Here is a 17,962-nt window from a genome sequence, read left to right as displayed (position 1 = left end):
TTCCAGGAAAATTAATGGAAGTACTGGTTAAAGAAGCACTGCAGGATCATCTAGTGAAGACTTCAGTTATAGCTAGGACACAGCATGGTTTTGTTAAGGAAAAGTCTTGCCTGACTTTGTTTGATTTGGATACTATGATGTGGTCACAAAGGAACTGGATGCAGTGAATAACTTTGATATCATATATTTGGATCTTAGAAAGGCTTTTGATACTGTTACACGTGGAAGAGTGCTGCCCAAATTGGAGCAGTGTGGCATTGGAGGCAAATTGCTGCTATGGATAAGGGGATGGTTGAGTGGCAGAAGACAGAGAGTGGCAATCAATGGATACTGCTCATCGTGGACTAATGTTATTAGTGGAGTCCCTCAGGGTTCGGTATTAGGTCCATTGTTGTTTTCTGTATTTATAAATGATACTGATGATGGTATATCAAGCTTAATGTCCAAGTTTGCTGACGATACAAAGGTTGGCAGGGTTGTTAAGAACACTAATGACAGTATGCTGCTGCAACAGGATTTAGAAAATTTGAGGAGATGGGCTGAGGGGTGGCAAATGAAGTTTAAAATTGACAAATGTAAAGTACTACGTATGGGAAGCAGCAACCCCAGAGTGACGTATCAACTCTGTGGTACTACAATGACTGGTAGAGAACGAAAATGACCTGGAGGTAATTGTGCAGGTAGATATGAAGTTTTCTGAGCAGTGCAGACGGTCTTCAAGAGTAGCTCATAGTGTCTTGTCAATGATATACAGGAATTTTTCTAGCAGGGGATAAGGAGGTGATTATCTCCTTACAAATGGCCAATGGTCAAACCACACCTTGAGTACTGTATACAGGTCTGGAGGCCTCATTTTAAGAAGTATGTAGAGCTGTTGGAGAAGGGCAACAAGATTAGTGAATGGAACAAAGGGTTGCTCTTATGAAGAAAGGCTTAAATTTTGCAAATTACAGTGTCTGAAGACAGGCTTAGGCACCTGCAAGGTGATCTGATTGAGGTGTATAAAGCCTTGAATGGTTTGAGCATGCTCAATGCTGATGGAATTTTTCCTCTTGCTCAGAATAATCACTTGAGGGGACATAAATTCAAATTGAGGAAAGACAGATGTAGGATAGATGTGCAGAAGTTTGCCTTTAGCCAGCGGGTAGTTAACAGACTTCCATCCTTTGTTGTGGAAGTTGATAGCCTATATAAATTTAAGGCTGAGTTGGATAGGTACTCGAAACGAATGGAGGTGTGAAATGGGAGCGTTTTTTTTTTGGCTGATTGCTGCATAAGCTTGTTTTCTTGCATCATATGCTATGCTAATGCTAAAATGATAATATTTTTTTTTCATTGTTCTTCCTTTATTATATTTATTCTTGTAGTGTCTTTCTCTGTGCTATTCAAGTGTTTCATCATTTTATATGCCAAATTTTGTCTTCCATGAACATCATGTTCTATTGTGCTTATAAATCTATCCCATGACTCTGCTTTAGCCTTCCTTATTATATCTTTAGTTTTAATGTGTTCTTGTTTATATATTTCTTCATTCTCACTTGAACTGTTTTGTATATATTTAAGATATTTATCTTATTTATCTTGTACTGCTTTAGCTATTTCTTCATTCCATGTCTTTACCCCCGCCCTCTTCTTATAGTTTTTCCTGAATTGTCCTAGTGTCTCTTTTGCTATCTTTTAAATTATATTTTGTATATTATTCCATTCTTTATCTATTTGTTCTCTCTCCGATGTTTTACTTAATTTGTCTTTAATCGTTTTTTCATATAAATTTTGTATACTTTCTTCTTGAAGTATATATACTTTATAACTCAACTCCACCTTCCCCTGTTTAATAGCTTTTCTCTTCTTCCATTTAACCCATAACTCTATTTTTGAAGCCACTAAAAAATGATCTGAATTAATATCATATCCTTTAAACACCCTAGTATCTCAACGTTGTTTTCTAATTTTTGATTTACTATTACATAGTCTATTATTGATTGTGTACCTCTTGCTGACCATGTATATTTATGTATATCATGTTTTCTAAAAAATGTATTTGTTATCTTTAAATTATTAAATGTTGCAAAATCTCTTAATTTATATCCATTTCCATTTACTTTATTTTCTCCTTAACATTCCATAATATTTTTCGTTGGGTTATTCCCTACCTGAGCATTATAATCTCCCAAAATAACTACGTGGTCCTTTTTATTTTCTTATATAGATCTTTTTGTAACTCTAAATAAAATTTATCTGTTTTTTTTTTTTTTTTTTTTTATGTTAACCCCAAACACGAGAAGTATTAGAACCTATAGTACTTAGTACCGTGCTTGGGTTGGAGGTTGAGAAGATGAAAGAAGCTATTTGTTGACATTGGACTTGAACTTCTGTAGACTGTAATTTTCAGGAAATACGTATGAAGGAAGGTTGTTCCAGAAAATGGCAATTGAATGAATAAACGAGGAAGATGAAAAGTTGTTTCTGTGAGTTTGAAGTTGGACAGTAAATGGATGTTGGCTGGTGGCTGTACGTGTTCGGACTGTTTTGAAAGAGAGAGCGGGAATTATAGAAGCCAATTCAGAAGAACACTGCCCATGGAAGTATCTGTAGAAAAGGCATGCAACAGAAACAGTACATCTATGAATCAGCGAGTGGAGAGACTCTGTTAGAGATGAATCATTAATTAACTTAACTGCCCTCTTCTGAATGGAATCAAGAAGCCTTAGAGTGGTTTTGGAGACATCACCCCAGATGTGGGAACAATATTCCATGGAAGGGCGGATTTGCGATTTATACAGAGTGAGCAGATGTTTGGAAGAAAAGTAATGCCGAGAGCGAAAGAGAAAACCAAGTTTTTTAGATGCAGAGGAAGCAATACTTGTAATCTGCTTGTGCTAAGAGAGATCAGGGTAATCCCCAAAAGAGATATATCATCTTGCCTAGAAATTGGAGTGTCACCAAAGATAAGCATAGCAGAAGAAGAATCCTTTTTGTGAGACATAAAACAAGACTGAGTTTTAGAATGGTTGAAATCAACTAAGTTGTCTTTATACCACTGGAGAATTACCTGAAGATCGGCATTTAAGGAATTGGTAGCAGATTTTCGAGAAGTTGAAGCTGATTGAGCAGGACAAGGTTTCTCAAAATGGAAAGTGGAATGCAATGTGCTATAATCGGCAAAACTATGGATAGGATTTCCAGTCAATGGAAGAAGGTTGTTAATATACAATAGGAAAAGAGTGGGGGAAAGAACTGAACTTCGGGGGATACCGGCATTAGTGGAGAAGTTAGAAGACAAAGAGCCATCTACCATCACCCTCAGTGAGCGATCAGAGCGAAAACTGGATAACCAATTACAAAAAACAGTTTGCAAACCATAAGATGGAAGCTTGTTTAGAAGAACTTTATGCCAAACACGATCGAAAGGCTTTGAGATGTCAAGAGCAACTACTTGTGTTTCACTGAACCTTTCCATTGAATTAGTCCATAAATGGGTAACATAAGCCAGAATATCACCAGTGGATCGACACTGACGGAATCCATACTGGCGATCGTTGATCAGACGGAAGGTTTCTAGGTAGTTTAAAATTTGGCGGTTAATTGATTTCTCCATTACTTTAGAAAGAGTAGAAGTAATTGCAATGGGACGATAATTGGATGGGAGGGATTTGTCACCCTTTTTAGGAACTGGCTGGATATGAGCAAATTTCCAAGCAGAAGGAAAAACACCTTTGTAATAAGAAAGTGAAAAAAAAAGCGGCAAAGAATAGGAGTAAGTTCAGGAGCACAGGTTTTGAGAACAAGTGGAGAAATACCATTGGGACCTGGAGCTTTCTTAGCACCAAGATTCGTCAAAATCCTTCTGACATCCTTTTGATGGAAGACCACAGGAGGCATTGAATGGAGCGTGTTGGGAATGGTGGGAGGTGTTTTACCAAGATCATTAATACATGAGTTGGAAGAAAAATGGGATGCTAGCAGGTCAGCTTTATCCTTGGCTGAAGTGACAACAGAACCATCTGTTTTTGACAGAGGTGGGAGCAGAGATGGGCAAAAGTTGCGGCCAATAGCTTTGGCCAGAGACCAGAATGCTCGGCTACCATTAGGGCAAGAAGCAAGTTTTCTACTCTTAGCCTGTTCGAACTCTAGTTTGGACTGATTAATAACTGCTTTACAATTGTTGCGAGCTTTGGTGTAGGCAGAAAATGAAACTGAAGAATTAGAAACAAGCCAATTACGATATGCAACGTTCTTCTCTTGAACAGCCTTAGCACATTTATTGAAAAACCAAGATTTAGGTAAAGGACGAGATTTTAAAGTGTAGTGTGGAATACAGGATTCCATTCCTACAAGAATAATTTCACTGACACAATCTAAGCAAACTTGACAGCAGATGTTTTGAAACAGTAATCCAACCAAGGAAAAGAAGTAAAGAAATATAAGAAACTTGTAATCATTTACAAGTATACAATTCCCGAGGTTGGGAATAGCCATGAGATAAAGGCTCCATTGGAGAAGAGACAATCACCAAGTTTTGATCTGAGGTACCTAAAGGACCACTCACTTTGACCGTGTACTTAGAAGGATTGTTTGTGAGACAAAGATCAAGCGTGTTGGCTGTATGATTGGAATTGTCTGGTATTCTTGTATGTAAATGAAAAATCTGTGCAAGGTCATTAGAAATTTGCAAAAGCCTCAGCATCTCGACCAGCTGGGTCGGTGTGACTAGAAAATAGAAGCCAGCTCGAGTTGTGAACATTAAAATCACCAAGGAAAATTACCCACTGTTAGGAAAGTTGGAATGGAGAAAGTGAAGTTGCAAAGAGTGGAAGTCAAAGAGCTCCAAGTAATTAGTGGAGTTAGGAGAACGGTAGAGACAACAGATGAATTTGACACACAATGAGGTAGAGAGATTTTAAGCCAGAGAACATCAAAGAGAGGAGATTCCAAATTGCCAATCTCTCGACGGAATATTAGAACGGACGTATGCACAAGTACAACCTTTGAGGCGAAAGGAATCATACAGTGAATAATTCGGGCATCTGAGATGAGCAGTAGTTGAATCAACCGATAACTGAGATTCTGTCAGAAAAAGTACATTGAGTTTGGCAGACTGCAAGTGGAAATGGACATCGTTAAGATTAGAATTGAGACCACGTATATTTGTGAAATGAATTAGGAAGTGCTTGGGAGGTTTAGATCTTTTCGCAGATAAGCTTACTCTATTAGTTTGACAATTCATGGTGTATTCAATAGTAAGAAAAAGAGGGTGGGACATGCTGTATGAAGTAATGAAATTTTTGAATATGACGTACACATATTGTACGCCATATCATACTGCATGATGGAAGAGATGGAGAAGGGTTGACCGGAACTTAGCTGTAGAGACTAAACATGGGTTCCACCACTTCAAGCCTCCTTATCAAAGTGGTGGTATTGTGCCGGTTGATGAGAGTTATCTACCATCTAGTTTCTTCCTCTTTTCCATCTTCTGGAGCATAAATTCCAATTATTCATAAATAACCTCTTTCTAATTTAAATCTTACTGTTGTTATTCTATTATTTATAAATGTGTAGCTCTGTATTTTGGTTTTCCATTTCCGATGTATTAATATTGCTACTCCTCCACTAGCTCTTTTCTTTTGATCTACTCCACTGTATATCATTGTATAAGAATCATAATCTTTTGTACCATTTAATTTTTCCTTTTTTTCTGTTATTACTGGTATATTTACTTTCTTCTGTTTTAAATGTTTAAGTAGTTCGACTTCTTTATATCCTTATCCTCTTATGTTCCATGTTGCAATATTTAAAATGTCAGTTATTCCTTTTGGTTTCCTTTTTCCAGTCCGAGTCGTATCCCTTTGTCCATCCAGTTTTCCTCTTTGAGCTTTATGAGTTTTTATATTTTTTACATGGGGAGGGAACCAGCCTCCTGCACAACCCCCCAACCTGGAGTACCAGTATGTTATTTTTCGTCCGATCCCTACCCTTTGACCTGCCTAGACTACCGGTAGGTCCACTAGGGTGGACCTACCGCTAGACTACCGGTAGGTCCACTAGGGTGGACCTACCGGTAGTCTAGCTACCACCAGCATAGCTCTCTAGGTCATCAGAATACTCAAGCCTCCTCACTGCAACAAGGTAATTTAGAATAAAGAGTTAAAATTGGTTTGTACATTTCCTTTAATACAAATTTGTAATTCTTTTGCTACTTTATGATACTGATTACATGTGTACTTTATTTATTTTTACTATTTTATTTTATTATTATATTATTATTTCTTATTATTGTTAGATATATGCACAAAAAAATTCTGAGTTTTAGCAGACCATGTTACTACAGAACATGGAAATTACAAAATAACACCCAGCATTTTTTTCTTTCTTTTTTTATTTAATAGGAGATGCTGAAAAACTATATGAATCTGTTCATAGCCAAATACTGAGCTTACCTGATGATTATCAACTTTATCCTGCTCATGATTATAAAGGTAACAAATATATATATATATATATACAAACACACGCACGCACACACACATTGCTTTTTTTAAAAATAATTAAATGCACATGGCATAATACTTTAAGAGTTTAGTATCTATATAATATCGGTGTTTAGATACACCATAGACACTCTTAAAAAAACTACAAAGTAGTTGTTGTGGGCATCATTTGCTCTTTCTCATATTGTGCTCTGCTTCACGACGAGTTGCCATGATGCTGCACTACCTCAAATAAGTAACGCTTCACTAATAGAGAAGACTATTGTTACTTATTCTCAGTGAGTACCACCACCCAGGCATGTTTCAAGGCTATTGGCCTATCATCAGTGGGTGGGTGGGCAGGTGGCCTATCATCAGTGGGTGGGTGGGCAGGTACCCTAGTATTGCAGACATGACGACCCAGTTGTGAAGTTAATCGCACAATATGAGAGATGCCAAAAGGTGTATAAGATAATATTTAAAATAATTAAATGCACATGGCATAATACTTTAAGAGTTTAGTATCTATATAATATCGGTGTTTAGATACACCATAGACACTCTTAAAAAAACTACAAAGTAGTTGTTGTGGGCATCATTTGCTCTTTCTCATATTGTGCTCTGCCTTCACGACGAGTTCACGACTATTAGTGAAGCGTTACGTATTTGAGGTAGTGCAGCATCATGGCAACTCGTCGTGAAGGCAGAGCACAATATGAGAAAGAGCAAATGATGCCCACAACAACTACTTTGTAGTTTTTTTTAAGAGTGTCTATGGTGTATATAAACACCGATATTATATAGATTGCTTTTTTTGTAAAAAACTAAGTGCCAGTACTCATTCTTTGCCATCAGGAAAAATCGAAAATTAAAAGGATGTGAAAGAAATATTGTTCAAGATTTAGGCCTAAGTGGATGTCTGTTGAACTAATTATATACGTGACAGATAAGAAAATTGCATGGGATACAAATAAATTAACATGTGACACAGAAGCCTATGATAGATATAAGATGGTCTGTAACCAAGTTACAAAGGAGGTTAGGCAGGTGAAGGCAGATTATGAGAAATCTTTGGCAAAGGATGCAAAGAAAAACAGCAAAGAGTTCTTTGCTTATGTAAACTCTAGAAGGAAGGGGATGAATCAGATTGGTCCACTTGATATCGATGGTTCAACTGTTGATGATCCTGCTCAGGTAGCTAACAAACTAAATGAATATTTTACATCTACATTCACACATGAGGAGTTATTCAGGAAGGGGAATGCCAGAGATGTATTCAATGCTGGCAGTAAACTTGCTAATCTTGTAATAACTGAGAGTAAAGTGGAGGAGAAATTGTTGAAGATAAATACAAGAAAGGCACCTGGGGTGGATGGGATCTGTCCAGTTATATTAAAGGAGACAGCAAACTAAGTAAGCAATCGATTAGCCATAATTATGAGAGCTTCCTTGGACTCAGGGGAGGTACCCATAGACTGGGGATGTGCAAATGTGACCCCAATTCACAAAGGAGGACAAAGGCTGACACAAGTAATTATAGACCTGTGAGTTTAACTTCTGTTCCAGGGAAATTAATGGAGGCACTGGTTAAAGAAGCATTGCAGGATCATCTAGACAAGACTTCAGTTATAGTTAGGACACAGCATGGGTTTGTTAAGGGGAAGTCTTGTCTGACTAATTTGATTGGATACCATGATGTAGTCACAAAGGAACTGGATGCAAAGAATAACTTTGATATCATATATTTGGAGCTTACAAAGGCCTTTGATACTGTTGCACATGGAAGACTGCTGCACAAATTGGAGCATTTGGCATTGGAGGCAAATTGCTGCTATGGATAAAGGAATGGTTGAGTGGGAGAAGACAGAGAGTGGTAATCAATGGACACTGCTCTTCATGGAGTAATGTTATTAGTGGAGTCCCTCAGGGTTCAGTGTTGGGTCCATTGTTGTTTTCTGTATTTATAAATGATATTGATGATGGTATATCAGGTTTAATATCCAAGTTTGCAGATGATAAGAAGGTTGGCAGGGTTGTTAATGACACTAGTGACAGTCACTGCTGCAACAGGATCTAGAAAAGTTGAGCAGATGGGCTGAGAGGTGGCAAATGAAGGCAATGGTCAGGCCACACCTTGAGTTCTGTATACAGGTCTGGAGGCCTCATTTTAAGAAGGATGTAGAGCTGTTGGAACGAGTAAAGAGAAGGGCAACAAGATTATTTAACAGAACAAAGGATTGCTCTTATGAAGAAAGGCTTACAGTGTCTGGAGACTAGGCACCCGCAAGGTGATCTGATTGAGATGTAGAAACCTTGAATGGTTTGAGCATGCTCAGTGCTGATGAGATTCTTCCTCTTTCTCAGAATAATCACCCAAGAGGGCATAAATTCAAATTGAGAAAAGACTGTTGTAGGATAGATGTGTGGAAGTTTGCTTTTAGCCAGCGGGTGGTTGATTGCTGGAACAAACTGTCATTGTAGAAGTTGATAGCTTAAATAGATTCAAGGCAGAACTTGACAAACATTTGGAGCGAGGGGATGGCTAAAATAAGGGTGTTTTTTTTTTTTTTTTTTTTTTGACTGATGCGATATAAGCTTGCTTTCTTGCATCATCATGTACCCTTTCTAATGCTAAGTACTGTAAAATTTTTTTTTTCCTGATATTGTTACTTTAGTAGTAATGTTTTTGGAATAAGAACAACAAATTTAGTATCAACACAGTTTATTAAGCATAAATTTATTATTTGAGTATATAAAAAAAATAAGTAAAATGTGAGTAAAATAAGTAAATAAATCGGTCAACTACTGAGTGCCCGGGAACTCAGGATAAAAGGTCCGTAGTCACGAATGGTCATTAGTGTAGTATCTCAAATAGAGAGTTTTATTGTAACTGAAAAGAGTTTCTAGTACCCTGGCTTGGCCTAAAATTGAGGAACTAACAAAAATGTCTATTTGAGTCTTTCCAGTTGTTGTGAATGACAAGGGTGGGAGAAGTGACTCCGATTTCTTCCTGGAGAAGTGATTAAAGTCTTTGGGAAGAAGTGGCAAGGCAGGTGAGGGCTGGCAAGACTCTGCGCACGTGCCTCCCTACCACCACCGCTTCAATACTGGCTCTCTGAGTACCTCCTTGCTGGGACAACTCCAGCTTTGAAAATTGTTAAAAAATACTTCTTGTTGCAAAATTTATAAATGACCTCTATAGAATTATTAACTAACTATTTAGCAGCCTTTTTGTCACCAAAAGAAGAGTTATTTAGTACAAAGAAGCATGCTATCAAAGTGCAATAAAAAATTGTTTTTCTAATTTTAACACAAAAAGTAAATGATAGATTTTAATCGGAATAGTTTTCCCTTGATAAGTATCAAATAACGCATAGCTAATGTTATTTTTAAATTTTTAGCTCCATTACTGACAGAAATAGAGAGGGGGGGGGGAGACATGAAAATTACTCACATTTTCCTGTTTGGTGCTGCCATTTTTAATTTTAAAATTATAATTTAAACCTACTCATTGAGCTCTTTCGAATAGTGTATAATAAGCTATAGGTTGTTGATAACATTTTTGTCCCCCCACATTTCAATCCCCCTTTCTCAGACAAATTTTTGTCAACAACGATCAATATGGTATTATGTTGGCTCTCATGGTGTACAAACCCATGCAAAATTTCAAGTCAATAGGTTGAGTGGTTCCAGAGATATAATGCTGTGACAGAACGATGGACAGACAGACAACTAATTGACATTATAAGGGACCTTCATTAGATTACAGACCCTAAAAATAATAAGTAAAAATAAATAACATAAGTAAAAATAATTTAATATAAAGTTTTTGTAGAATATTCCAAATGTTTATTAAGTTCTCATCCGACACCCTTTCCAACTTCTTTTCTTCCTCTTTGTGTGTCTTGCTGAATGATGTTTCCGAAGCAACCACGAATCGATATATTTTGCTGGATTGAAGCGGGTCAGCGGTGGGCCTACAGTTTTAAGAAACAGTAGTGAAGAAACTTTTTTTGTCATCAACGAAGCTCTGGTTGGGCTGGCAATCAGATTCGTTTGTGAAAATTCTTGTTCACATTCACTCGATGAAATTGGTATCGTACTCAATGTCCGTCAAATCCTTCAATTCTTCCGAAACCATCTTTTCAATTAGATATTCCCGAAATCCACGAATTGTATCTCTTTCATTTAACTGTAACCTAATTGACAATTTTCTAACTTCATTTTTACCAAATGCCAACAATTCATGTTTAGAAGGTTTAATACCTTCGTTGGCCTCGTTTTCCTTCTCTCGTCATCGGTATTGTTACTAGTTCTTAAATTTGAATTATATTTTTTAGCCTAAAGAGAAGTTTTTTTTTTTTAAGGAAACTTATTTTTCCAGTGACTTCCATTATATAATTACAGATATTTATTATTACATGAAAAAGAAAACTTAACTAACTCTGAATATGGTGCAACAAGAGAGAGAGAGAGAGAGAGATGACCAAGTGTGCAATGTACTTTCTCACTATTTAATGTTTTATACAGTAGCAGCATAGAGAACATGGGAGTGGCCTAGTTGCCTTGTATTCTCCTCCCCACTGCAGATGAAGGAAAGAAGAAGACCGTAAGAAGTTTTTTTTTGGGAAGGGGGATTGTGGAGAGTAGCATATATGTTGGAGGAAGAGTAAATTACTTATTACAGGGTGGGGGATGGGAAAAAGTGACTAAAAAACTAGAAGAGCAGAAGACTCAAAAACATTGTAAGTCAGAAGACAATGAGTTAGCAAATTGTGGTATTAGAAAAATAGTTTGTACTTGGGGATAGAGTGTATCGCTCCAAGTACTGGGTGGTTATAAAATAAGTTTCCCTATTCAGGAGACCTTAGTGTCAAAGCGGTTAGAGATAGCACTGTGAAAATTGGTAGGTGTCATTTAGGGAATGGGGAAGCGATTTGTAGAAGAAAATATAGTTCAAATTTCCACCACCAGGGGAGAAATTGGCACTGTAAACATGAGACGGAATACTTAACTTAGGATTAGATTTTAATATCAGAACTTAAAAATCTATAGCTATTGTTCTATGTGCTTTCCTTCACTTGAGATGACATTCTGAAAACGCAGGACTGCGTGCGACACAGGTTCGCATAGCATCTCGTTGGGGATGTTGACTACATGCTGTTTAATGCTTGCTTTCAAATCAACAAGTGTCTGTATGCTGCACAGTAAACTCTGTTTTTCAGGTATTCCCATAGCCAGAAATCACAGGGATTGAGATCTGCTGATTGGGCTGGCCAGAGCTGCGGAAAATCTTTAGAAATCATGCGATCATTTCTGAATGTTGAATGGAGCAGTTCCTTCACTTGTCGACCAACGTGGGGAGGAGCACCATCTTGAACAAACACTGCAGTCTCCAAGCATTGCCTTTCTTGTAGAGCGAGAATAATGTGATCTCTTAGAAGAGTACATTACCATGCGCTAGTTACCGTACACCTTATGGGGGGGACACGGGGTGTAGACTCTTCAAAGAAAAATGATCCGATTATAAACTCTGCTATGAATCCACACCATACTGTAACATATGGTTTGTAGTGGTCTTTCATGCACAGCAGATGGACGAGGATATTCGGCAGTTTTGTGCATTTACAGCCCCTTGAAGCGTGAAATGTGCCTCATCAGGCCTCAACATCATTCAAGCACATGTACTGTTAAGTTCCATACGAGCCAGAAATCGTAAAGGAAAGTCTATTAGTTGTTGCTGATCACAAGATTTTAGTTCTTGCACTACGTGAATCTTGTACGGGAACCAGCGTAAAATTATTCGAAGCACTTTTTTTATGTACAGTAGACCAAGGAAGGTTCAAGTGTCTTGACACACCTCTGGCACTACTGACTAAGTGTTTTGCATTATGACCATTGCAACCACCACTTCATCCACTACCTCCTCTGTTCCGATACATGGTTGTCCCCTGACTGGAATTACACCTAAATTCCCGGTTGGTCACTTCAAATTTCTTTATTAGTTTTCGAAGCCCCACTGAAATCAAAGGTCCTTTACACAAACCTTTAAGTTTCCAATATTCACGTAGTGCTGCATTAGCATTACTATTATTCTGGTAGAACATGTTTTACTAAAAGAGCATGTTCCATTTTGGAAAAAAGCCATAATGGTTCTGCTTTTATCTAACAGGATGTGTGGCACCTCCGTAGCCCGGTGGGCAGGAGCAGCAGTGCGTAGCACACGCTTCTTGATTAGACCAGGGTTCGAGCCTGTGACCACCAAATACGGAGGATGTGGAAAGGTCAGGGAATGACCACTGCATATACCCAGAGCAATATGGCCTTAGTTGCTAATGCGCCTAAAAACCAAAAACAGCAACAACTAACAGGATGTCATTTGCTTAAGCAGCACGTCTTGAAGTAAATGACAACTTTTACATATGTGCAGTGCCATTTCCCCCTGGTAACAGAAATTTGAACCAATTTTTTTTTCTTCTACAAATCACTTCCCCATATCCTAAATGACATACCCACTGGTTTTCACAATGCTAACTCTAACCGTTTTGACACTAGGGTCTCCTGAATAGAGAAACTTATTTTATAACCGCTCGGTATATTCCATTGGGACACAAATTGAAATGATTATTACTCACATTCTCTGATATTTATTATTAAGCTCTTAAAAACCTTCACAGAATCAGCTGCCACTCCAGTATCTGTACCTCCTACTGCTACCCCTTTACCAAAACTTAGTGGTAAAAGGAAACTGCAAAAAAACTGAAGAAGGCGAGTGCAGCACTGAGTCAGTTGGGTGTGACATAAGCACTGAAAAAAAAACAAAAAACAAAATTGAGAGTAGGAGTTTTGAAGCATCTGGAAACTAGACCAAATGACTCTGATATGGGAAAGTTGCTATAGTGGATGAAAGGGTGGTTGAGTGGGAGACAACAGAAAGTGGTAATCAGAGGATACTGCTCTTCATTGTTGTACCCTGGAGAAGAACAAAATGGATTTAGGAAAGGAAGCTCTTGTTAAGATGGATTTTTTTTCTCTGAAATTACCAATTGAAAAAACACAAGGAGTTTAATAGACAAATGCACTCAGCATTCATTGATTATTAGAAAGCCTTTGACCATGTGGAAAGAAATAAACTTTTAGAAATACTTGCTGGTGATGAAACTCCCAACCAGATAATAGCTGTAATCTATAATATATAGATAGAATTCAATCACAGTTAAATTCAGAACAGAAATATCAAATTGGAAACCAATAAATCATGGCATCCGACAAGGTTTCTCCCTGTCTCCACTACCTTTCAACGTATACATCAATGCCATGGTCAGTCACTGGAGACTAACAATCCACAGAAAATGGTAATCAACTTGATACCTTATGCTGACTTTATACTATATGCTGACGACCAAGTGCTCCTAGCCAATAATGGAGAGTTATAATCCTCAATACACCATCTGTCTGAAAAAAATTTGTATTGATAATGCAATTCTCGAACAAGTAAATTGCTTTAATATCTTGGCTACAGCCTGACATATGAAAAAAAAAATTATAGTAACAAAATTCAACACTATAACAGAACACTTGGAATAATCAATCAAATTTTTAATACAACAAAAGTGCAGAGACATACCAGAATAAAAATATATAAGGCACTAGCCAAACCAGTACTCATATACAGAAGTGATGCCTGGACCATCAAAAAGCAAGATGAAAGCTGAATCATTTTAGCTGAAATAAAATTTATGAGAAAAACTGCAGGATTTATACTGCTAGACCACATAAAAGACAAGTACATACTAGACAGAATGACAGAAAACACACCTTTAACTGAATATATATAACAGTATCGACATAAATAGCTACAATGTGTGAAAAGGATGGATAAAATTAGCATTAAAACTAGAGCACTGCACATCCCCGGAGCAATATGGCCTTAGTTGCTAATGCTCCTAAAAAAACCAAAAAAAAAAACTTCCTCAATTTGAATTTATGCCCTCTCAGGTAATTATTCTGACCAAGAGGAAGAATCCCATCAGCATTGAGCATGTTCAAACCATTCAAGGCTTTATACACCCCAATCAGATCACCTCACAGGTGCCTAGAGTCCAGACACTGTAATCTGCAAAACTAAAGCCTTTCTTCGTAAGAGCAACCCTTTGTTCCATTTACTAATCTTGTTGCCCTTTTCTGTGCTCTTTCCAGCAGCCCTACATCCTTCTTAAAATGAGGCCTCCAGACCTGTATACAGTACTCAAGGTGTGATCTGACCATTGCCTTATACAAGAGGATAATCATCTCCTTAACACTGCTAGAAAAATTCCTGTATATCATTGACAAAACACCATGAGCTACTCTTGCAGCCCGTCTGCACTGCTCAGAGAACTTCATATCTGCCTGCACAATTACCGTCTGGTCCTTTTCATTCTCTACCACTGTCAGTGTAGTACAACAGAGTTGATGCGTTGCTCTGGGGTTGCTGGTTCCATATTTAGTACTTTACATTTGTCAATGTTAAACTTCATTTGCCACCTCTCAGCCCATCTGCTCAACCTTTCCAGATCCTGTTGCAGCAGCATAGTGTCAGTAGTGTCCTTCACAACCCTGCCAACCTTCGTATCGTCTGCAAACTTGGACATTAAGCTTGATATACCATCATCAATATCATTTATAAATACAGAAAACAATAAAGGACCCAATACTGAACCCTGAGGGACTCCACTAATAACATTAGTCCACGATGAACAGTGTCCATTGATTACCACTCTCTGTCTTCTCCCCCTCAACCACCCCTTTATCCATAGCAGCAATTTGCCTCCAATGCCACACTGCTCCAATTTGTGCAGCAGTCTTCCATGTGCAACAGTATCAAAAGCCTTTCTAAGATCCAAGTATATAATATCAAAGTTATTCCCTGCATCCAGTTCTTTTGTGACTGCATCATAGTATCCAATCAAATTGGTCAGGCAAGACTTCCCCTTAACAAAACCATGCTGTGTCCTAGGTATAATTGAAGTCTTGTCTAGACGATCCTGCAATGCTTCTTTAACCAGTGCGTCCATTAATTTCCCTTGAACAGAAGTTAAACTAACAGGTCTGTAATTACCTTTGTCTCCCTTTGATCCTCCTTTGTGGATTGGGGTCACATTTGCACATCTCCAGTCCATGGGTACCTCCCCTGAGTCCAGGGAAGCTCTCATAATTATGGCTAAGGGTTGCTTACTTCCTTTGCCGCCTCCTTTAATATAACTGGATAGATTCCATCCACCCAGGTGCATTTCTTGTGTTTATCTTCAAAAATTTCTCCTCCACTTTACTCTTAGTTATTACAAGATTAGCTTACTGCCAGAGTTGAATATACCTCTGGCATTCCCCTCCCTGAATAACTCCTCATGTGTGAAAGTAGATGCAAAATATTCATTTAGTTTGTTAGCTACCTGAGCAGGATCATCAACAGTTGAACCATCAATATCAAGTGGACCAATCTGATTCATCCCCTTTCTTCTAGAGTTACATCTTTGCTGTTTTTATTTGCATCCTTTGCCAAAGATTTCTTGTAATCTGCCTTCGCCTGCCTAACCTCCTTGTAACTTGGTTATAGACCAGCTTATATCTATCATAGGCTTCTGTGTCACATGTTAATTTATATGTATCCCATGTATCCCATTTTCTTCTCTGTCACATGTCTAATTAGTTCATCTGACATCCATTTAGGCTTCAACCTTGAACAATATTTCTTCGTTGGTATGTAAAGCCTAGTAGCTTCCAAGATAAGTTCTTTGAATGCTTCCCATTTTGAATTTGCTGATGGTAACATCATCAGTTGGTCCCACTGTATAGAATTTAAATACTGTCTCAGACCATCGTAGTCGTCTTTACGAAAGCAAAAACCCTTTCCTTTACCCTTGATGATAGTTACCTCTTTGAGTAAATCCCACTTCAGCACACTGTGATCACTGCCACCTAGTGGTTCCTTTATCTGCAGATTCTTAATGCATGAGGAATCACTACTGATAATCAGATCAAGAGTATTACTCCCTCTAGTTGCCTCCCGAACATGCTGATGTAGAAAACAATCATCCAATAAATCCACAAAAGCCTTGCTAGTATGTGAGTGACCAACCCACAAATTCCAGTCAATGTCTGGGAAATTAAAATCCCCCATAATGACCTCCATCAAGATCACATCGATAACATTGCTTCCAAATGCATGGCTCACAAGCGGGACATTCTTCCCCGAGACTGAAGGATTCATGCTAGCCATCCAAGACCAGGTAATCAACACCAGAAATTATGGAAAATACATCACAAAGGAGCCCAGAATGTTAAGTGCTAGGTGACGATGCCACCTGGCATCAGAAACGATCCAACACATCACAGGGGGATGCAAGGTGATCACTCAAACTATGTACGCTCGTATACACGACTACATAGCCAGGATAATATATCAAAAGCTAGCGAGGAAATACCAGTTGACCAGAGAAGGTGTACCATACTACAAGTACGAACCCCAGGCAGTGCTAGAGACCCCCAACCCACAAGCTGTACTGGGACCTTGCCATATTAACAGATAAGACCATCCCGCACAACAGACCGGACATAAACTTTGTGGACAAGATGAAAAAGGCTATCTACCTGATTGACGTAGCGGTGCCCAACACTAATAATGTCCACAAAACCCATGAGCAAAAAATTAGGAAGTACATGAACTTGAGACATGAGATCAAGGAAATGTGGCATATGCAAGAAGTAACGACCATCACGATCATCGTGTCAACCACTGGTTTGGTGCCAAAGACCCTACATAGCAGCCTAACAGCAATAGGTCTCCCAGAGAACAAGGCACCTTTGTAGCCAGGTTTGAAAGAGCAGTAGTGCATAGCACACGCTTCTTGATTAGACCGGGGTTCGAGCCCGTCACCACCAAATACGGAGGATGCGGAAAGGTCAGGGACTGACCACCGCATATTCCCGGAGCAATATGGCCTTAGTTGCTAATGCTCCTAAAAACCAAAACAACAACAACCCAGAGAATACCTCCAAGGAACTCCAGAAAGTCGCAATTCTGAGTCAGAGAGTTCCTCGACTAACAGTAACACCAGACATTACAACCACCCTGTGTATTTGGTAGCAGTACCCGTCATGGAGTGGAAGCCCCCAATCAGGGAGAAATAATATAAATGCAACAATAATAATAATAAAAATCACCTCCTTATCCCTGCTAGCAAAATTCCTATATATCACTGATGAGACCCCCATGAGCTACTCTTGCAGCCTGTCTGCACTGTTCAGAAAACTTCATATCTGCACAATTACCCTCAGGTCTTTTTCATTCTCCACTACCCCCAGCGTAGTGGAGAATGAAAAAGACCTAGGGATAAATTGCAGCACTTCGAATCTAGGCACATGTGGAGAGATCTGATTGTTTAAAGCCTTGAATGGATTGTACAAACTGAATGTTAATTGCATTCTTCCACCTGCTGAGACTACTCACATGA

General features: G+C 38.4%; 1 protein-coding gene across 1 annotated transcript in view; it reads left to right on the top strand.

Annotated features, from left to right (window-relative positions):
* LOC150089278 (uncharacterized) overlaps positions 1-17,962 on the top strand; it is a 158,507-nt gene that overhangs the window by 94,523 nt on the left and 46,022 nt on the right. The window contains exon 5 of the mRNA XM_090368463.1: positions 6,390-6,479. Within this exon, the coding sequence (XP_090224589.1) occupies positions 6,390-6,479 (90 nt within the window). The remainder of the gene's footprint in view (positions 1-6,389; positions 6,480-17,962) is intronic.

This window comes from Mastigoproctus giganteus, chromosome 2 (assembly GCF_048544385.1).
Source record: "Mastigoproctus giganteus isolate SK-2022 chromosome 2, ASM4854438v1, whole genome shotgun sequence".
Lineage (NCBI taxonomy): Eukaryota > Metazoa > Arthropoda > Arachnida > Uropygi > Thelyphonidae > Mastigoproctus > Mastigoproctus giganteus.
This window is presented reverse-complemented; position numbering and strand designations above follow the sequence as displayed.